Source organism: Squalius cephalus (genome assembly GCF_949319135.1).
Source record: "Squalius cephalus genome assembly, chromosome: 5".
NCBI lineage: Eukaryota > Metazoa > Chordata > Actinopteri > Cypriniformes > Leuciscidae > Squalius > Squalius cephalus.
Window position 1 is genome coordinate 51274661 of NC_137126.1, and position 16776 is coordinate 51291436.

The following is a 16776-nucleotide window of genomic DNA, read 5'->3' on the forward strand; positions in this document are numbered from 1 at the left end:
GCATATGAGTGGAAACCCAAGCACAACATCGACACAATTCATGCAGTTCATATATAATCTAAAAATAAGGCATTGCTGCTATTCTGATGTCAGCCATTTTTATTATGCCGATAGTGGAGGAGAATAGAAGCTCTTTCAATGGAAGTAAATTTCATCAAACGTTCAAATAAATCACAAAGTAAAACACACATGTGCTCAACAGCGAGACTTGGACGTTTAGTTGGTCGTGAACAAAATCAGCACAGTGAAAAAGTGTATGAAATGCCAGATTAGGAGGTTTGATTTATTCTCTCAGGAAGGGCTGCTGGCGGAATATCTCTCTTGTCTCAAAGTGGGAGCCTCCCTTCAGGAGCCGCAATTAATGACACGCGATTGTTTAAGCTGTGGCCTTTCCCATCCTCAGCACACAGAGAGGAAACAGGAAAAGGAACTCCAACTCCCTGTGCCTGAACAGAGAGAGGGGTGGAGACGCTGGAGGAAAAGAAAGGGAGAGTTCATTTGAGTCAGGATCGAGGGATGTGTGCGGACGGGAGTTTCTGACAGACACTCGGTCTCTGGGACTGAACGTTCTTCTCTGTGGATGTGCACGAACTGGTTGGCTGTGTCTCGCGGGGACCATGAGTCTCATGTCCTCCGTCACGCTCTGTCTGATTGGCTGCTTGCTCACAGGTAACGCTGGGCTTCATTCACTCTGTCTCTCTGGTTTCTGCTCTATGGGACTCCAGGGGTTTGTGGTTCGTCTGTATTTGTTGTATTGGTGGCTCTGATCATTAAGATGAAAGAAAGATCCCATGTAACAATAGCCAAAACTTCTAATATCATGTTTTCAAAAGATGAAAAATAATTTTGCAGGAATATTGCCATACACTTTGCCGTAATTAAACAAGTAAATAACAGAAAGTTAGACAGGTAATATTATGTTTAAATTTAGATCATTGATGTATTGTTTTGGTTGATTGAGTTTCTGTATAAGTTTCTGTATCATGATAGTACGGAAGTGGAAATGGGACAGTACAATGATTTAATACCCTGCTGGCTCCAGCTTAAATAAATAAATAAGAATAATGTAAGTTTCATTCAGTGATCCCCACCAGATCTTCCTCCTTTCTCCACAACCCACCATTACACTGACAAATCTTCATCAGTAAAATCCCATCACCAGTAATATGAACATATGAAGTAGTGCAAGAGAGTGAGCCTGACCGACACATGAGACATTTATGATGAACGTGCTTTGAAAATGAACATGAAAAGAGCTGAAAATTGCCAGATTTATGCAGATTGTTTCAGCTGATGGTGGCAGAGAAAGAAGTAATACGAAAATGATCAAACAGAATTTGAGCTACATGCCATCGCTGCTCAATCCTTAAATATTACACAGTGATGTAAAGTGCAAGGCATATATATGTAGAATAAAGTTGTCACCTTTATTTATTTAGCTCTTTATACAATAACGATTGTTTCAAAGCAGCTTTACAGTGATAAACAGGGAAATTTTGGATTTCATCTGTTGTTCAGCTGAAGTCAGTTCAGTGTTGATTCAGTTCTGTTGTAAAGATCATCAGTTATTAAATTAGTTAATTTCATCTATAAAGCAGGTCTGGAGAAAACAGTGATGTCATCATCAGCTCGTACAGCAGCGTCAGTGCAGTCAGATCAATAATACTGTTGAATATTAAATGTCCACAATAGGGGTGGAACGGTACACAGAAGTCACGGTTCGGTTCAGACATCACGGTTCGGTACGAGTTCGGTACAATGGAGGGAAAAGCAAAACAAAAATGCAGAAGGCTTGTGCATGTCTCAGGCTGGTCCACCAAAGGAAAATAAATTACTTAAGCCTTGAATTTTTTTTCAGTTTATTTGTAGTGCATTGACAATAGTTTTATATAATTAGTTTATTAATTAAATTACTAAAAAGACAAAAAGACCTGGAGATATGTTTGGTAATTGTGCCTGAATGAATTGAAAATTAATTTGCTATATTTCAGATCAATATATTTGTTTTCCTTAAAATTTTAATTAACAGTAACTTAAACACTTTGCAGTTTGAATGATGTCCTGCATAAACAAAATGACGGAGTATGTTTTTATGTTTACACTGTTCGATCGCACACCTCACATACACAAACACACACACACAAATATAAGTAAGCACTTTGCGACTTTTCGATAACGACCGCGCCTCTCTCTCTCTCTCTCTCTCTCTCTCTCTCTCACACACACACACAACATAGCCTATTCCAGCATTGCAAATTGCAATCTTTACATCGCAGCACGCTTCAGAGCTAAGGCGGGGCTACAGATTAGGTGTCCCTAAAGAATCCGCGTATCTAACAGTAGTTCCGCATTACATTAATTAATTTGCACGCGTGTATTCTCCGTGTAAATTTATGCACCGAACCGTGATGCCCGTACCGTTTCGGTTCAATACGAATACATGTACCGTTCCACCCCTAGTCCACAACTAATGAAGCCAGAGGCGACAGCGGCGCGAACACAGACATCAGTGACAGAATAGAGGAAAACCCTTGTCAGAAACCAGACTCAGTCGCTCAGTTCTCCTCTGGACTGAAGAACCAACATGATGTGGTTTAATTCCTGGCTGTATCACTAGTCAAATTGTAGATTGATGACATTCAGAATATTTTTATTCAGTTCTTTCTGCGTGAAGATTGGGATACAGTACGCCAGCATGTGGTGGGGGAGTCGAAGCTGGCCATCGGGTCTGCGTAGAGGATAAAGTGATATCAGACGTGAAGAGAGACGCGTATGTTCATGTTCCCTCACTAATCAGAAAAGCAGAACAATAATATCAAGCTAGTGTTGTACCTCTACACTCAAAGATAAGAAAAGTCATTATTCATCTTGACAGCCTTGTTTGGCTGCCTGTTTAAAGAGTTGGTTTAAAAGCCCAACACCCTTTACACTCACACACTCACACATACACACAGATTCTTTTCCCGCCCTAATTAGTTTGTCTTATTTATAGCCCATGATTCCAGATACAATATCTCAACTGCACACACAGTGATTTTAGATGTACAGTAACAATCGCAAGTTTTCAAAACCCTTCTCAAACAAAAATCGATATCCAACACCATGAGTAACACCGTCACCAGTGAGTTTAGCTGACCTTGACTTCTGTATGTCTGTAATGTTTTCAACTGTGAAGATGAGTGCGAGAGAAGTGAGAAGGTTTCTCGAGAAAGAGTTGAGAGCCCAGAGGAAGCTTCAGTGAGGCCTGATCGAGCCCTGGACGAGAAAGTGGAAACGCTACAGGCCCTGGCAGCATTAGCACTCGCTTCTGCCCGACAGTGGAAACACGGCTAGTGATTAAAACACACCTTATGTGTGTTTCTGTTTCTGAGCCTTAAGTCGGCTGTATTTGTGTCTCTGTCATAGATCAATAGTTTTATGGCTGTATTTCAGAGTGTTGTAACATACAATGTTTTATACGGTCAGAGTTGAATTGCTGAAGTGTTTGAGACGTGGAGTGTTACACACAGAGAGTTTATGCAACAGGAAGTTAGATTCGGTTTGAGTCTCATAATGTTCATGCCACATAAAACAGTCACATGATCTCCTCGTTTTAATGGCATAATGAATTGTTTGCACATTACCTGAAAAAATTATTGAGAACTGTTGTTGATGTTGACTTGATTGATTCAGAATCGCATCAGCTGTGTTACTAAATTAGAAAGAGTTTTATTGACGAAGGAAGATGGCGTTGTGGAGCATACATGTCTTTTGACAAGCTCCCGCAACATTAGTTTAAATATTCGCTTAATTTATATTTTCACTCAGTGAAATCATTCTACTTGGTTAGATGGTTATTGTGCCATGTCTTTAGATCAATATTTTTTAAAAGGATCTGACAGAATTCCCAAAGCAAAGAAGATTGTGCAGAAAAGTTCTACAATCAGCAGCGACGAGCACGATGTTATGGACGACATGAGCATGAAGAATCGCGAGGAGGAAAGTTCCAACTCCAACTTTGCTCAATCTTTAGAAAAACTAACTGATAACATTACGAAGGTAATAGATGAGAAAGTGAATACTGTGCTAGCCGCGATAAACGATCAAACAGTTCAGTTCCAGGTCTTAGTGGACCGAGTAGGCCAGGCGGAGGAGCGAACTGCTGGAGATTCAGCGGAATCCCTGCCGGCTACGGTGGCTGATCTTCACAAAAACGTGGACGAAATTTCAGCGCACATCGACGATCTGGAGAATCGCGGGCGCAGGTGTAATTTGCGTCTAGTCGGTTTGCCTGAGGGAACGAAAGGGAGTGATCCGGTCCAGTTCTTTGAGAAGTAGCTGCCTGATTTTTTAAAGATGGCAACGAAAGCAGGACGGATCAAGCTTGATTGTGCTCATCGCTCTTTGGCACCATCACCAGGTCCTAAGCAATGACCCAGGCCTGTCATCATAAAGTTCCATAACTTTACGGACAAGCAGCGTGTTGAACGCAGCTCGCCATGTTGGCACGGATCCCGAAAGAAGCGCTGACACTGGTCCGAGGATTTCATTCTTCAATGATTATTCTGCGATGGTGATTAAGAAACAGTAACAGTAAGGCGTTCAGAGTCTGACGAAGAGCCTACGTGCTCGAAACGTTACCACCTGTGTGTGAGTCTATTATTACATTTTTCACATTTTTGGAGCCATGGTGTGCCGACTTTTTTCCCTTTTTTATTAAAAGAGTTACAAGCAATTAGATCGGCTCTAGGACTGTCCCCTTACTGTGGATGCAGAGAACAAAATAAGATACTCAAAACAAAGATTTTATGAGCATGGAGATAAACCTTGGAAATTTCTAGCATATATTGCAAAACAATGTGCAGCATCTCAGTTTATTGCTACTATTGTTGACTCAGATGATATTTTCTGTGATAATAAGAACATTAATAACTGTTTTAGAGATTTTTATATAAATGTATATTCTTCTGAGAAGAACCATCTCAAACAAATGGTTGACTTTTTTTCTGAGATTAATCTTCCAACAATTTCAGTTACACAAAAATAATCTCTCAATGGCCCTATTACTAGACAGGAGGTTATTAATGCTATTAATGCTCTAAAGAACAGTAAATCACCTGGGCCAGATGGGTTTTGCGGAGAGTTCTTTAAGGAGTTTCAAGAGTTGCTTGTAGACCCATTACTTAATATGTTTAACTACTCATTTGTGGTTAAAGAATTACCAAAGACCCTTAGAGAAGCTAATATCTCTCTTATTTTAATTTTTCTTATTTCTTATCTTTTTGTTGTTTTGGAAAAATTTGGTTTAGGTGAGCATTTTGTGCAATGGATCAGAGTGCTGTATATGGGCCCATGCTTTGCTGTGTTGACGAATGGCTTTAGATCTGATTATTTTCCTATACATAGAGGCACCAGGCAGGGTTTCCCCCATCACCGCTTTTATTTGCGATGGCTATACAGCCTCTGGCTGAAGCAATCAGATGGGACATATACATCATTAGATTGCGCTTTATGCTGATGATGTATTGCTTTTTTTTTATCTGAGCCCGAGCGGTCAGTTCACGCTCTGATTGAGTTGATTAACTGGTTCAGTACCTTCTCTGGTTATAAAATTAATTTAGCTACATTTACATTTACATTTAGTCATTTAGCAGACACTTTTATCCAAAGCGACTTACAAATTAGGACTAAATTAAGCGAGTCATCATGAGGAGGCAAAAACAACGCAAGAAGTGCTCAAAATACAAAGTTCAGGCATATATATATATATATTTTATTAGGTTAAGTGCTCACGGAAGAGAAGTGTTTTCAGTTGTCTTTTGAATGTTGTCAGGGATTCTGCATTCCGGATGAGGGTGGGGAGAGCGTTCCACCAGCATGGAACTGTGAATGAGAATGTTCTGGAAAGTGATTCTGTGGCTCTCTGTGATGGAACCACGAGACGTCACTCTTTGCCCGATCGTAGGCTTCTGGTAGGGATGTAGACTCGTAGGAGTGAGTGAAAGTAGGAGGGAGCTGAGCGTGTGACAGATCTGTAAGCAAGCGTCAATGCCTTGAACTTGATGCGAGCAGCGAGAGGTAGCCAGTGCAGAGAGATGAACAGAGGAGTGACGTGGGCCCTCTTGGGCTCGTTGAAGACAAGACGAGCTGCAGTGTTCTGGATTATTTGCAGAGGTTTAGTTGCACATGATGGAAGTCCAGCCAGAAGAGCATTGCAGTAGTCAAGCCTAGAAATGACCAGGGCCTGGACGAGAAGTTGTGTTGCATGCTCAGTTAGGAAAGGCCTGATCTTCCTGATGTTGTGCAATGCAAACCTGCATGATCGAGCTGTCTTTGAAATGTGATCTGTGAAGGTCAGCTGGTCATCAAACGTTACTCCAAGATTTCTGACCGACCTTGATGGGGTGATTGATGATGAATCTAGCTGGATAGTGAAGTTGTGCTGTAGAGACGGATTGGCGGGGAGGACGAGAAGCTCAGTCTTTGCCAGGTTGAGCTGTAGGTGATGTTCCTTCATCCATGTGGAGATGTCCGCCAGACAGCTTGAGATCCGTGCAGCTACTGTGGGATCATCTGGTTGAAATGAGAGGAAGAGCTGTGTGTCATCAGCATAGCAGTGGTAGGAGAAGCCGTGTGCCTGTATGATGTGTCCCAGTGATGTGGTGTAGATGGAGAAGAGCAAGGGTCCAAGAACTGAACCCTGAGGAATCCCTGTGGTCAGTTGATGTGCTCTGGATACCTCGCCTCTCCATGCGACCCTGAAGGACCTACCTGTGAGATAGGACTCGAACCAGTGGAGAGGAGTACCTGTGATGCCCAGTGATGAGAGGCTGGACATAAGGATCTGATGATTCACAGTGTCAAAGGCAGCAGATCCAGGAGAATGAGGACTGAAGATTTGGAAGCAGCTTTTGCGATCCGTAGGGCTTCTGTGACCGACAGTAATGCAGTCTCAGTTCAATGCCCTTTCTTGAAGCCAGATTGGTTGACATCCAGCTGGTTGTTTAGAGACAAGAAGGATGTTACTTGGTTGAAAACAGCTCTTTCAAGTGTTTTCGCAATGAATGGTAGGAGAGAGATAGGTCTGTAATTCTCTACAGATGATGTGTTAAGTGTTGGTTTTTTAAGCAGTGGAGTTACCCGAGCCTGCTTGAATGCTGTAGGGAAAGTGCCAGTATGGAGGGATGAGTTGATGATGTGTGTGAGTGCTGGTAGAAGTGTGGGAGAGATGGCTTGTAGAAGGTGTGAGGGGATGGGGTCTAGAGGGCAGGTGGTAGGATGACTGGAGAGGAGAAGTGTAGATACTTCTTCCTCGGTTAGCGGAGAGAAGGAGGAGAGAGGGTGATTGGCTGTGGAAGGGGTCGGTCTGGGCTCCTGTGTGTGTGGAGCTGAGAACTGACTGCTGATAGATGTTGTTTTGTTGGTGAAGAAGTTCGCAAAATCGTCAGCAGTTAAAGAGGAGGCGGGTGGTGGTGGAGGTGGACAGAGGAGAGAGTTGAATGTCTTGAAGAGTGATCGTGTGTTGGAGGAGCTGTTGATCTTGTTGTGGAAGTATGAAGATTTTGCAGCATGAACATCAACAGAAAAGGAAGAGAGGAGAGATTGATACATACTCAGGTCAGATGTGTCTTTTGATTTGCGCCATTTCCTCTCCGCTGCCCTGAGTTCGGTCCGGTGTTCACGAAGAACCTCAGATAACCAAGGGTTGGAGGGAGTAGCGTGTGCTGGCCTGGAGGAGAGAGGGCAGATAATGTCTAGAGAAGAGGTTAGAGTGGAGCATAAGGTGTCCGTTGCGGTATTCACATCCAGAGATGAGAATTGTGAGGGTGGGGGAAGAGAAGATGACACGGCAGAGGAAAGATGGGAGGGAGAAAGTGAGCGCAGGTTTCGCCTGAAAGTGACTGGTGGTGGGGTTGGAGGTGCAGGGGTAGAGAGTTGTAGACTGAAAGTAATGAGGAAATGATCTGAAACATGGAGAGGTCTCACCAAAATGTTGTCTGTGATGCAGTTGCGTGTGTAAACCAGGTCCAGTTGATTGCCTGATTTGTGAGTACCTGTGGTGATGATGTGGTGAATACAGAATTATGTGAAGTTAAAAATGAAAAATAAGCAGAGAATCGAAGATAGGCTTACCTTGAGTCAAATACAACACGGAAATAACAGGAGAACTGAGTATTCTGAAAAACCACTTGCGCGCTCTTGCCGTGCGTGCTTCTATGCTGACCGCTGGTCCAAATCTGACCAGCCAAATCTGACTAGCTAAATCTGAAGCAATGCCTTTAGGTAATCATATTTCCAAACCTAATATTGTGCCCTGTTTTCTATTTAGGTATCTCAATCTCTACATTTATGAAGCAAATGTATGAATCTAATTTTGTTCCTTTATTTGAGAAAATACGGCAGGATTTAGAATGCTGGAATTCCTTGCCAGTATCTTTGCTAGGTCGGATAGCACTTGTGAAAATGATTGTATTACCCAAATTATTATATCCTATTCGAATGGTTCCTATACTATTCTCAAATAAGGCATTAAAGGGCATGAATAGCTGGCTGACTTCCTTTATATGGACTAAACGCAAGCCTAGATTATGTCAGTAAATGTCAGTGCTTGGGGGGGGGGGGTTTGGATTTTCCCAATATTAAGATCTATCAGTTAGGTTTTCACCTGAAATACATTGCAAAGTGGGTTAGTAATGATTCTTCCTCTACTTGGATAGATATTGAATCCTATCTTCAATTGAGAGGTTATTTTTATCATCAGGAAAAAATGTCTCTGGGTACGTTTTATGGTTCTTTGTGTTCAATCTCTTCTGCTCAGAGTATTGAAACTAAATGGGAAGAAGAGTTTGCTACTGACATTGATGACGAAACATGGGATGACATTTGGTCTAATGCTAAGAAAATATCTGTTTGTACACTTAATTGGATCAGTGATAAATCTCCATCTCTTAAAGGTTGGCAGGAGGTTATTTTTGAGTTGATTTCCCTGGAGCGTCTTACCTATGCATTACATAAAAAAACATGCCAGTTTTATAAAGTCTGGACCCCATATCTGGAATATTTGGAAACTTATCTTCACCCTATTATATTACAAGGAATTTTGTACTTGTATAACTCTCTGGACATTGACCCTTTGTCCTCTTCTGCATCTTTTTGAAATATGTTATTGTTTTGTTTTTATTCTCTAACCTGTTTTATTATGGTGTAGTCCTGTTTAATATATAAATCTGAGCTATTGGTGTTCCTTTATTTGTTTTTTTTTTTTTTTTTTTTTTTTTTTTTGCGGTCTTGTTATATTTGTATTATAATGAAAAATTCAATAAACATAATTATAAATACATTTAAAAAAGAGTTTTATTGGCTTATTTTATTAATCTATCTAGACAAAGAATTACAGCAGAAGATCACATTTACAGAATAAAAGAAATACAATAACATGAGGAGTAAATGTAGAGATGAGTTATTATGCAGGGATGTACATATAGCCTACTATAGCAGTCAGCAGACCTCATTCATGAGTTTTCCTTTCAGATCAAATAATGCTCATTCCTGTCCTGTTTTCTGCAGGCAGCGCTCTTGACATCTCAGACGTGTCTCTGATAAATCCAGACCCGGTTGTGTCTTCAGCGAACCTGCCGTCACTCCTGTGTGTGAGCAGTGACTGGACCGCTTCTGGCACCAGTTCGCTGAGTTTGGGCCACGAGTATCCTGATGTGGACACTCATGTTTTGAGCACTGAACCGGACCGAAGCCGCCACTCTGCTGCAAAAGTCACGTGGATTTCCCGCAATCACACCTTTGGAGCTTTTTACTGCCAAGTCAAAAACTCTAACGGGAGTAAAATCTACACCTACAAGATGCTCCATGAAGGTAGTGAATCTTCTTTGAAAGGAAATACTTATTTGTAATGGCACAGGCCAGAATAAAGACATACACTGCACTTGTAAACTGATCATATGTCGTTTTTAACTGTTTCCTTTTTCTTCAGCTGACTTCTACCCTGAATCTCTGACAGTCACTGTTAACAAAGGTGAAGACGTTAAACTCTTTTTCACGACAAAGAAATATTTACAAGAGGACATAGTCATCTTTAAAAACGGTAGGAACTCTGAACACTCAAAAAAAAAAAAACTCATGAACAAACATCTGTGTATTGTTTTATTGTGACGTGCCTTGAGAAATTTAATTTACATTTAATCATTTAGCAGATGTTTTTATCCAAAGTTACTTACAAACCAAGAGAGCAATAAAAGCAATCAAACCAACAATAGGGCAACAATATGCAAGTGTTGTGACGAGTCCCAGTTAGTCCAGTCACCTGATTTTCTATGGCGCTTTTTACAATAGAGATTTTTTCAAAGCAGTACAAAGATAACAGCAAACAGGACAGCACAGGACACATAGCAAGTTTTAAAAAAATGTTTTAGTAGATATATTGAATAGTATAGTGTTAGTCTTAATTAGTCTAGTTTTAATTTATTTTTAAAAATAAAAATAAATTTAAATTTAAATTTAAATTTAAATTTAAATTTAAATTTAGTTAGTCTAAAGATGCGGGGAACAGCAGCACACAAACATTCCAAATATTTAATGTAATATGACAATGTAAAAGATTATTATTGTGTCCATAAAGATATGGTGAATCCGGCTTGTCCCGTAGATGTTCTGCTAGCACACGTTTACATCGCGCACGAGCAGATCCATTTGCGCTCTGGAGACGCGTTCGGTCTTTCCACGATTAAACTCCGTCATGTGAATAGCGAATCCGCCATGGCGTGAGCGCAACTGGCATTTAAAGGGAATTGGAGATGAGACTCTGATTGGTTTAACACACGTAAATCCCAAACATACCCATTACTCATAATGAGAATAGGGACGACCCTTTTAGACCAGCGCCGGGAGCGCCAACCATTTTTCCCATTGTTAAACTAGCAAAAGTGGATTCGGACGCCCTAAGTGAACTTGCGCCCTGCGCTTTAGACCATGCACTTAGATCGTTAAAATAGGGCCCTGTGTGTCTTTGCTGTTAATATGTGTGTGTCAGTTTGTGGTCTGAAACATTTGCAGATGATGGTTGTTTTATGAAGAATGTGGCAGCAGTCGCCCGCTGTTAGGGCTGATGGAGGAGGAGGATTAAGATGAGAGAGGGTTTTGAAAAGCATGTTTTTGTGGTTCTAGCTGTTGTTTTTTTCTTTGTTTTTCAGAACTTTATGAACACTCAGCACCCAAAGAAGACATTATGGATATAATTCCTTTCCCAATAACCAATGCAAAAGCTCAAAGTCATGCTGGATTATATTCCATCCGTTACATTTCTAAAGCTCCGTTCAGCTCAGCAATAACCCGACTGATTGTCAGGAGTAAGTCCTTCAGTTCATGCTTTCTTACCAAACGCCACAATAATTGAACACACTCTCTAGTAATGGTGCAAAAAGTACACACTTGACATTTAATTTACAAGCGATGACTGAAATATTTGAGATTGAATGTGTCATGATCATAAAGATTCATGATACTGCTCCTCACTGTAACTATAACACTAACTATGCACTATAAAATGTCTTTATTGGCCATCCAATTGGTTAAGTATTTCTTTAGGAGTTTGTGAGAGGAGCCCTAATACATTTGTCTGGACACTCCAGCACAATTAGGTTGCTTTAAAGTTTAAACCATTGGCTGAATGTGCAGAAAAGTATCATGTTCATATTATCTTCCCCTTTCAATTGAAGTTCCTGTTACATCCCAGCAGAATGTAAGCTTATGTTGAGTAACGGTCAGTTGTTCTGCAGGTTGTGAGGCTGGTTTATGGGGCGTGAAGTGTACGAAACCGTGTCTGCCCTGCGCTAATGGAGGCGTGTGTCACGACGGGACGGGAGAATGCATCTGTCCTCCAGGCTTTAAAGGACCCACCTGTCAAACCGGTAACACTCATATTCTTTGCCAATAGAGCCGTTTATTAAGGGACATATTTAGCTCTAATGTTTACATGATCGGTCTATGAATCAGACCCTCTTTTGGCAGGTTTTTATGGCTAGGTTCTCAAATATCCCATGGTGTTTAGTGTTGTGTTCTCTCGTGTGGAGTGTGTGTGTGTGTGTGTGTGTGTGTGTGTGTGTGTGTGTGTGTGTGTGTGTGTGTGTGTGTGTGTGTGTGTGTGTGTGTGTGTGTGTGTGTGTTCTCTCATGTCAGTGTGTGGTGATGGCCGCTTTGGCCCCAGCTGTAAGGAGCGTTGTGTAAGATTCAAGATTCAAGAACTTTATTTGCCATTTGTGCTTGCACACATAGGAACTCAGAGAGTCAAGTCAAGTTTAAAAAGACGCACAAGGAAGACATAAATCTATCTATAAAACATATACATTGTAAATTGCACAAAGCCCATTTAAAAGTGTAAAATTTGAATTGTGAATTGCACAAGTATATTACATATTGCATATTGCACAGGCCCCAGAGACAACATAATATAATGTGATATATTATAGTACAAAGTTGCGTTATAAATAAAGAAATAAAATGCACAGGTATATTGCACAGGCCCTAGAGACAGTAGTTCATTTTGTTTTGGCCAAGAGTCTCACTGTGGCTGGGAAAAGCTGTTATAAAAACGTGTTCTATTTGTGATAATGCTGTCTGCTCGTCTGTGCCGGAGATTGTATGTACAGTTTTTGTGTGTGAGCAGGGAGTGAGCTGGATGTAGTGTGTCTCTGATAATTCTCTCTGCTCTTTTCTGACAGCGCTGTGTGTACATTGTGTCCATGGAGGGGAGTTCTGTTCTAATAATCCTCTCTGCAGTCTTTATGACTCTTTGCAGAGCCTTCCTCTCTGTCTGTGTGGTGTTTCCATACCATACAGTGATGCCTGTGGTGAGGATGCTCTCTATCAGTCCTTTGTAGACCTGGGTGAGAGAGCGACAGTGCAGACCAGCTTTTCTGAGCAGCCTGATGAAATACCGTCTCTGCTGGGCTTTTTTCACTGTGGCAGCAGTGTTCAAAGTCCAGTTCAGATCTGATGTTACTTGTAGTCCCAGGAATCTGTAATTGTCAGCCCTCTCCACCTCAGTGCCCTTGATGATGAGGGGCTGCGGGGGGGGGGGGGGGGGGTTTCTCCTGAAGTCCATGATTACTTCTCTTGTCTTGTCTATGTTAAGGCATAGGTCGTTCACCTCACCATAGGTAAGAATGTCATTCACCAAACTCCTGTAGCCCGACTCGTCCCCACCCTTGATGAGGCCCAGAATGGTGGTATCATCCGCATACTTAATGATGATGGTATTGTCCTGGGTGGAGACACAATCGTGTGTGTACAGGGTGAATAGTTTAGGACTGAGACAGCAGCCTTGTGGTGATCCTGTGCTGACGATGAGCTCTGCAGACACCCTCCTTCCCATCCTCACCACCTGTGGTCTTTCAGTCAGGAAATCCAGGATCCAGTTACAGGTGGGAGTCGGGACGCCGAGGTCTGTCAGCTTCTCAGTCAGCCTGCCCGGGCGGATGGTGTTAAAAGCCGAACTATAATCCAGGAACAGCGTTCTAACATATGTTCCTCTGCTGTCCAGATGTTGCAGGATGTGGTGTAGAGCAATGGCCACTGCGTCGTCCACTGAGTGGTTGGGGCGGTAGGGGGTCGATCGTGCCCGGGACCATGTGATTGATGTGTGTGAGAACCAGTTTTTCTAAACACTTCATGGCAACTGGCGTGAGTGCCACTGGCCTGAAGTCATTCAGGGTGGATGGATTAGGCTTTTTTGGAACTGGTACAATGGTGGAGGATTTAAAAATACGGGGGACTACTGCTTGGTTTAGAGACAGGTTGAAAATGTCTACATACACACCAGTGAGTTGCTCTGCGCAGGCCTTCAGGACTCTGGGAGGGACGCCGTCTGGTCCAGCAGCCTTGTGGGGGTTCACCTGCCTCAGAGCTTTCAGGACCTGTGTGGGTGTCACCTGAAAGACAGTGTCCGTGGGGTTACAGGAGGCTTTTGAAGGGGTGTCTGTGTTCATTCTGTCAAACCTGGTGTAGAAGGTGTTAAGGCTGTCTGGGAGGGTGACATCCGGGGGGTCTGTGGCTGGTACTATTTTCTTGTAGTTTGTGACTGCTTGGATTCCCTGCCACATACTGTGTTGTTACTTAGGTAAAATCTTTCAAGTTTTTAGGAATACGCCCTCTTTGCAGCTCTGATGGACTTCTGTAGCTCATACCGGGCTTTCTTGTACTCCCTTTGGTTTCCTGACTTAAAAGCTTCCTGCCTTTTCCTGATCTTCTGTTTTATATTTCCACGAAACCAAGGTTTCTGGTTTGGAAACACACGCACAGTTCTGGGAGGTGCACATGTAGATGTACACAGCCTCTGTGTATTCATGGATGTCATCTGTGGTGTGTGTGTTCTCTCGTGTGTGTGTGTGTGTGTGTGTTCTCTCGTGTGTGTGTGTGTGTGTGTGTGTGTGTGTGTTCTCTCGTGTGTGTGTGTGTGTGTGTGTTCTCTCGTGTGTGTGTGTGTGTGTGTGTGTGTGTGTGTGTTCTCGTGTGTGTGTGTGTGTGTGTGTGTGTTCTCTCGTGTCAGTGTGTGGCGAGGGCCGCTTTGGCCCCAGCTGTAAGGAGCGTTGTGTGTTCTCTCGTGTGTGTGTGTTCTCTCATGTGTGTGTATGTGTGTACTCTTGTATCAGTGTGTGTTCTCTCGTGTGTGTGTGTTCTCTCATGTGTGTGTGTTCTCTCATGTGTGTGTGTGTGTGTGTGTTCTCTCATGTGTGTGTGTGTGTGTGTTCTCTCGTGTCAGTGTGTGGCGAGGGCTGCTTTGGCCCCAGCTGTAAGGAGCGTTGTGTGTTCTCTCGTGTGTGTGTGTTCTCTCATGTGTGTGTATGTGTGTACTCTTGTATCAGTGTGTGTTCTCTCGTGTGTGTGTGTTCTCTCATGTGTGTGTGTTCTCTCGTGTGTGTGTGTTCTCTCATGTGTGTGTATGTGTGTACTCTTGTGTCAGTGTGTGTTCTCTCGTGTGTGTGTGTTCTCTCATGTGTATGTGTGTGTGTTCTCTCGTGTCAGTGTGTGTTCTCTCGTGTGTGTGTGTTCTCTCATGTGTATGTGTGTGTGTTCTCTCGTGTCAGTGTGTGGCGAGGGCCGCTTTGGCCCCAGCTGTAAGGAGCGTTGTGTGTTCTCTCGTGTGTGTGTGTTCTCTCGTGTGTGTGTATGTGTGTACTCTTGTGTCAGTGTGTGTTCTCTCGTGTGTGTGTGTTCTCTCATGTGTATGTGTGTGTGTTCTCTCGTGTCAGTGTGTGGTGAGGGCCGCTTTGGCCCCAGCTGTAAGGAGCGTTGTGCAGACGGTCTCTGCCGATCGCTGGTCTTCTGTCTCAGGGACCCGTACGGCTGCTCCTGTGCGTCTGGATGGAAGGGCCTGAACTGCAGCGAGGGTGAGCCTAACACACACCAGATGTTTAATATCCCTCATTTTACTGGATAAATGGTTTTATTAATGGTAGTACTGTGAACTAGTTTTGTTGAAGATGTTCTGAAGTGAAATGCTATGTGCAATGAAAATAAACACAGTTCAAAGATATATATATATATATATATATATATACATATATATATATATACACAGTATATATATTTTTTTTTATTTTTTTTATTTTAATGAAATAAAATGTGAATTGTATTTTATTACAACCCTAATCAGTTAAGAAGTGATATTTCTGTATTATTATGATGAATTAAAATATATATACATCAGATATATTGAGGACACGTCTTCTGATTTCAGCTTGTCCATCTGGTTATTACGGCGCCGACTGTAAACAGAAATGTGTGTGTGAACGGGGCGAATGCAATCGATTCCGAGGGTGTGTGTGTGCAGGCATGCATGGAGCTCGCTGTGAGACACCAGGTGAAAATCATTTTAATTCAAAGCGAGTGAAACTGTCCTGTGTTTCTGGGATTTCCGGGCTCAATCCATGTCTGCATGTGGTTTCTTCTAAAGACACGAGACCTGTGATCATGAGCAGTCTGAGAGACATCGAGCTCAACTCTGGCGTCACACACACGATCAACTGCTCTGCGTCAGGCCAGCCCGCTCCTCTACACGGGGAAATAACCCTGGTCAGACCCGACAAATCCACGCTCTATGTCAGTTGGATCGCAGTGACATCATCATTACAGTGTTTCAGCACGAGTTTATGTCCTCTAATCTCTGAGAAATCTGATAGTCTCTTTTGTTTTTCTCAGGCAGTGGACACACAGACAGAAAACAATCAAACAACGTCCACATTCAGTTTGGAGAAAACCTCTTTATCTGCCGCTGGCCGCTGGTTGTGTCAAGTGAAAACCAAAAACTTTCAGGAGGAGAAGGAATTTATGGTGAATGTCAAAGGTGAGATTCTTCAAACTTCTCCATTTCTTTCCCAGCAAAGTTCCAAACAATCATAACAGAGTGTTTCAAAAGCCAAAATGTTGCATGGCTTTGAAATTAACAATGTCCATTGTGGGAATATTAACAGTAACTATTTAATGTGGCAGGCAGCCATAATACCGTATTAAAGTAAATAACAATAATTAGTCAAAACAGTAGGGGTGGAACGTATGTATTCGCATTGAACCGAAACGGTACGGGCGTCACGGTTCGGTGCATGAATACACACGGAGAATACACGGTATAAAAATAAATAAAACTCGCGTGCAAATTAATGAATGTAATGCGGGACTACTGTTAGATACGCGGGTGCTTTAGGGGCACCTAATCTGTAGCTCCGCCTTAGCTCTGAAGCTCCGTGGCTATAATGGACAGGCTGCGATGTCAAGTTTGCAATGCTGGAA

The 16776-nt window shown here is 42.4% G+C and overlaps 1 protein-coding gene across 1 annotated transcript in view; it reads left to right on the forward strand.

The window, feature by feature from the left end:
• Positions 1 to 407: 407 nt before the first annotated feature.
• tek (TEK tyrosine kinase, endothelial) overlaps positions 408 to 16776 on the forward strand; it is a 46192-nt gene continuing 29823 nt past the window's right edge. The window contains exons 1-9 of the mRNA XM_079873316.1: positions 408 to 669; positions 9547 to 9849; positions 9968 to 10078; positions 11184 to 11339; positions 11769 to 11900; positions 15240 to 15377; positions 15728 to 15850; positions 15944 to 16089; positions 16189 to 16333. Coding sequence (XP_079729442.1) covers positions 618 to 669; positions 9547 to 9849; positions 9968 to 10078; positions 11184 to 11339; positions 11769 to 11900; positions 15240 to 15377; positions 15728 to 15850; positions 15944 to 16089; positions 16189 to 16333 — 1306 coding nt within the window. The 5' untranslated portion in view covers positions 408 to 617. The remainder of the gene's footprint in view (positions 670 to 9546; positions 9850 to 9967; positions 10079 to 11183; positions 11340 to 11768; positions 11901 to 15239; positions 15378 to 15727; positions 15851 to 15943; positions 16090 to 16188; positions 16334 to 16776) is intronic.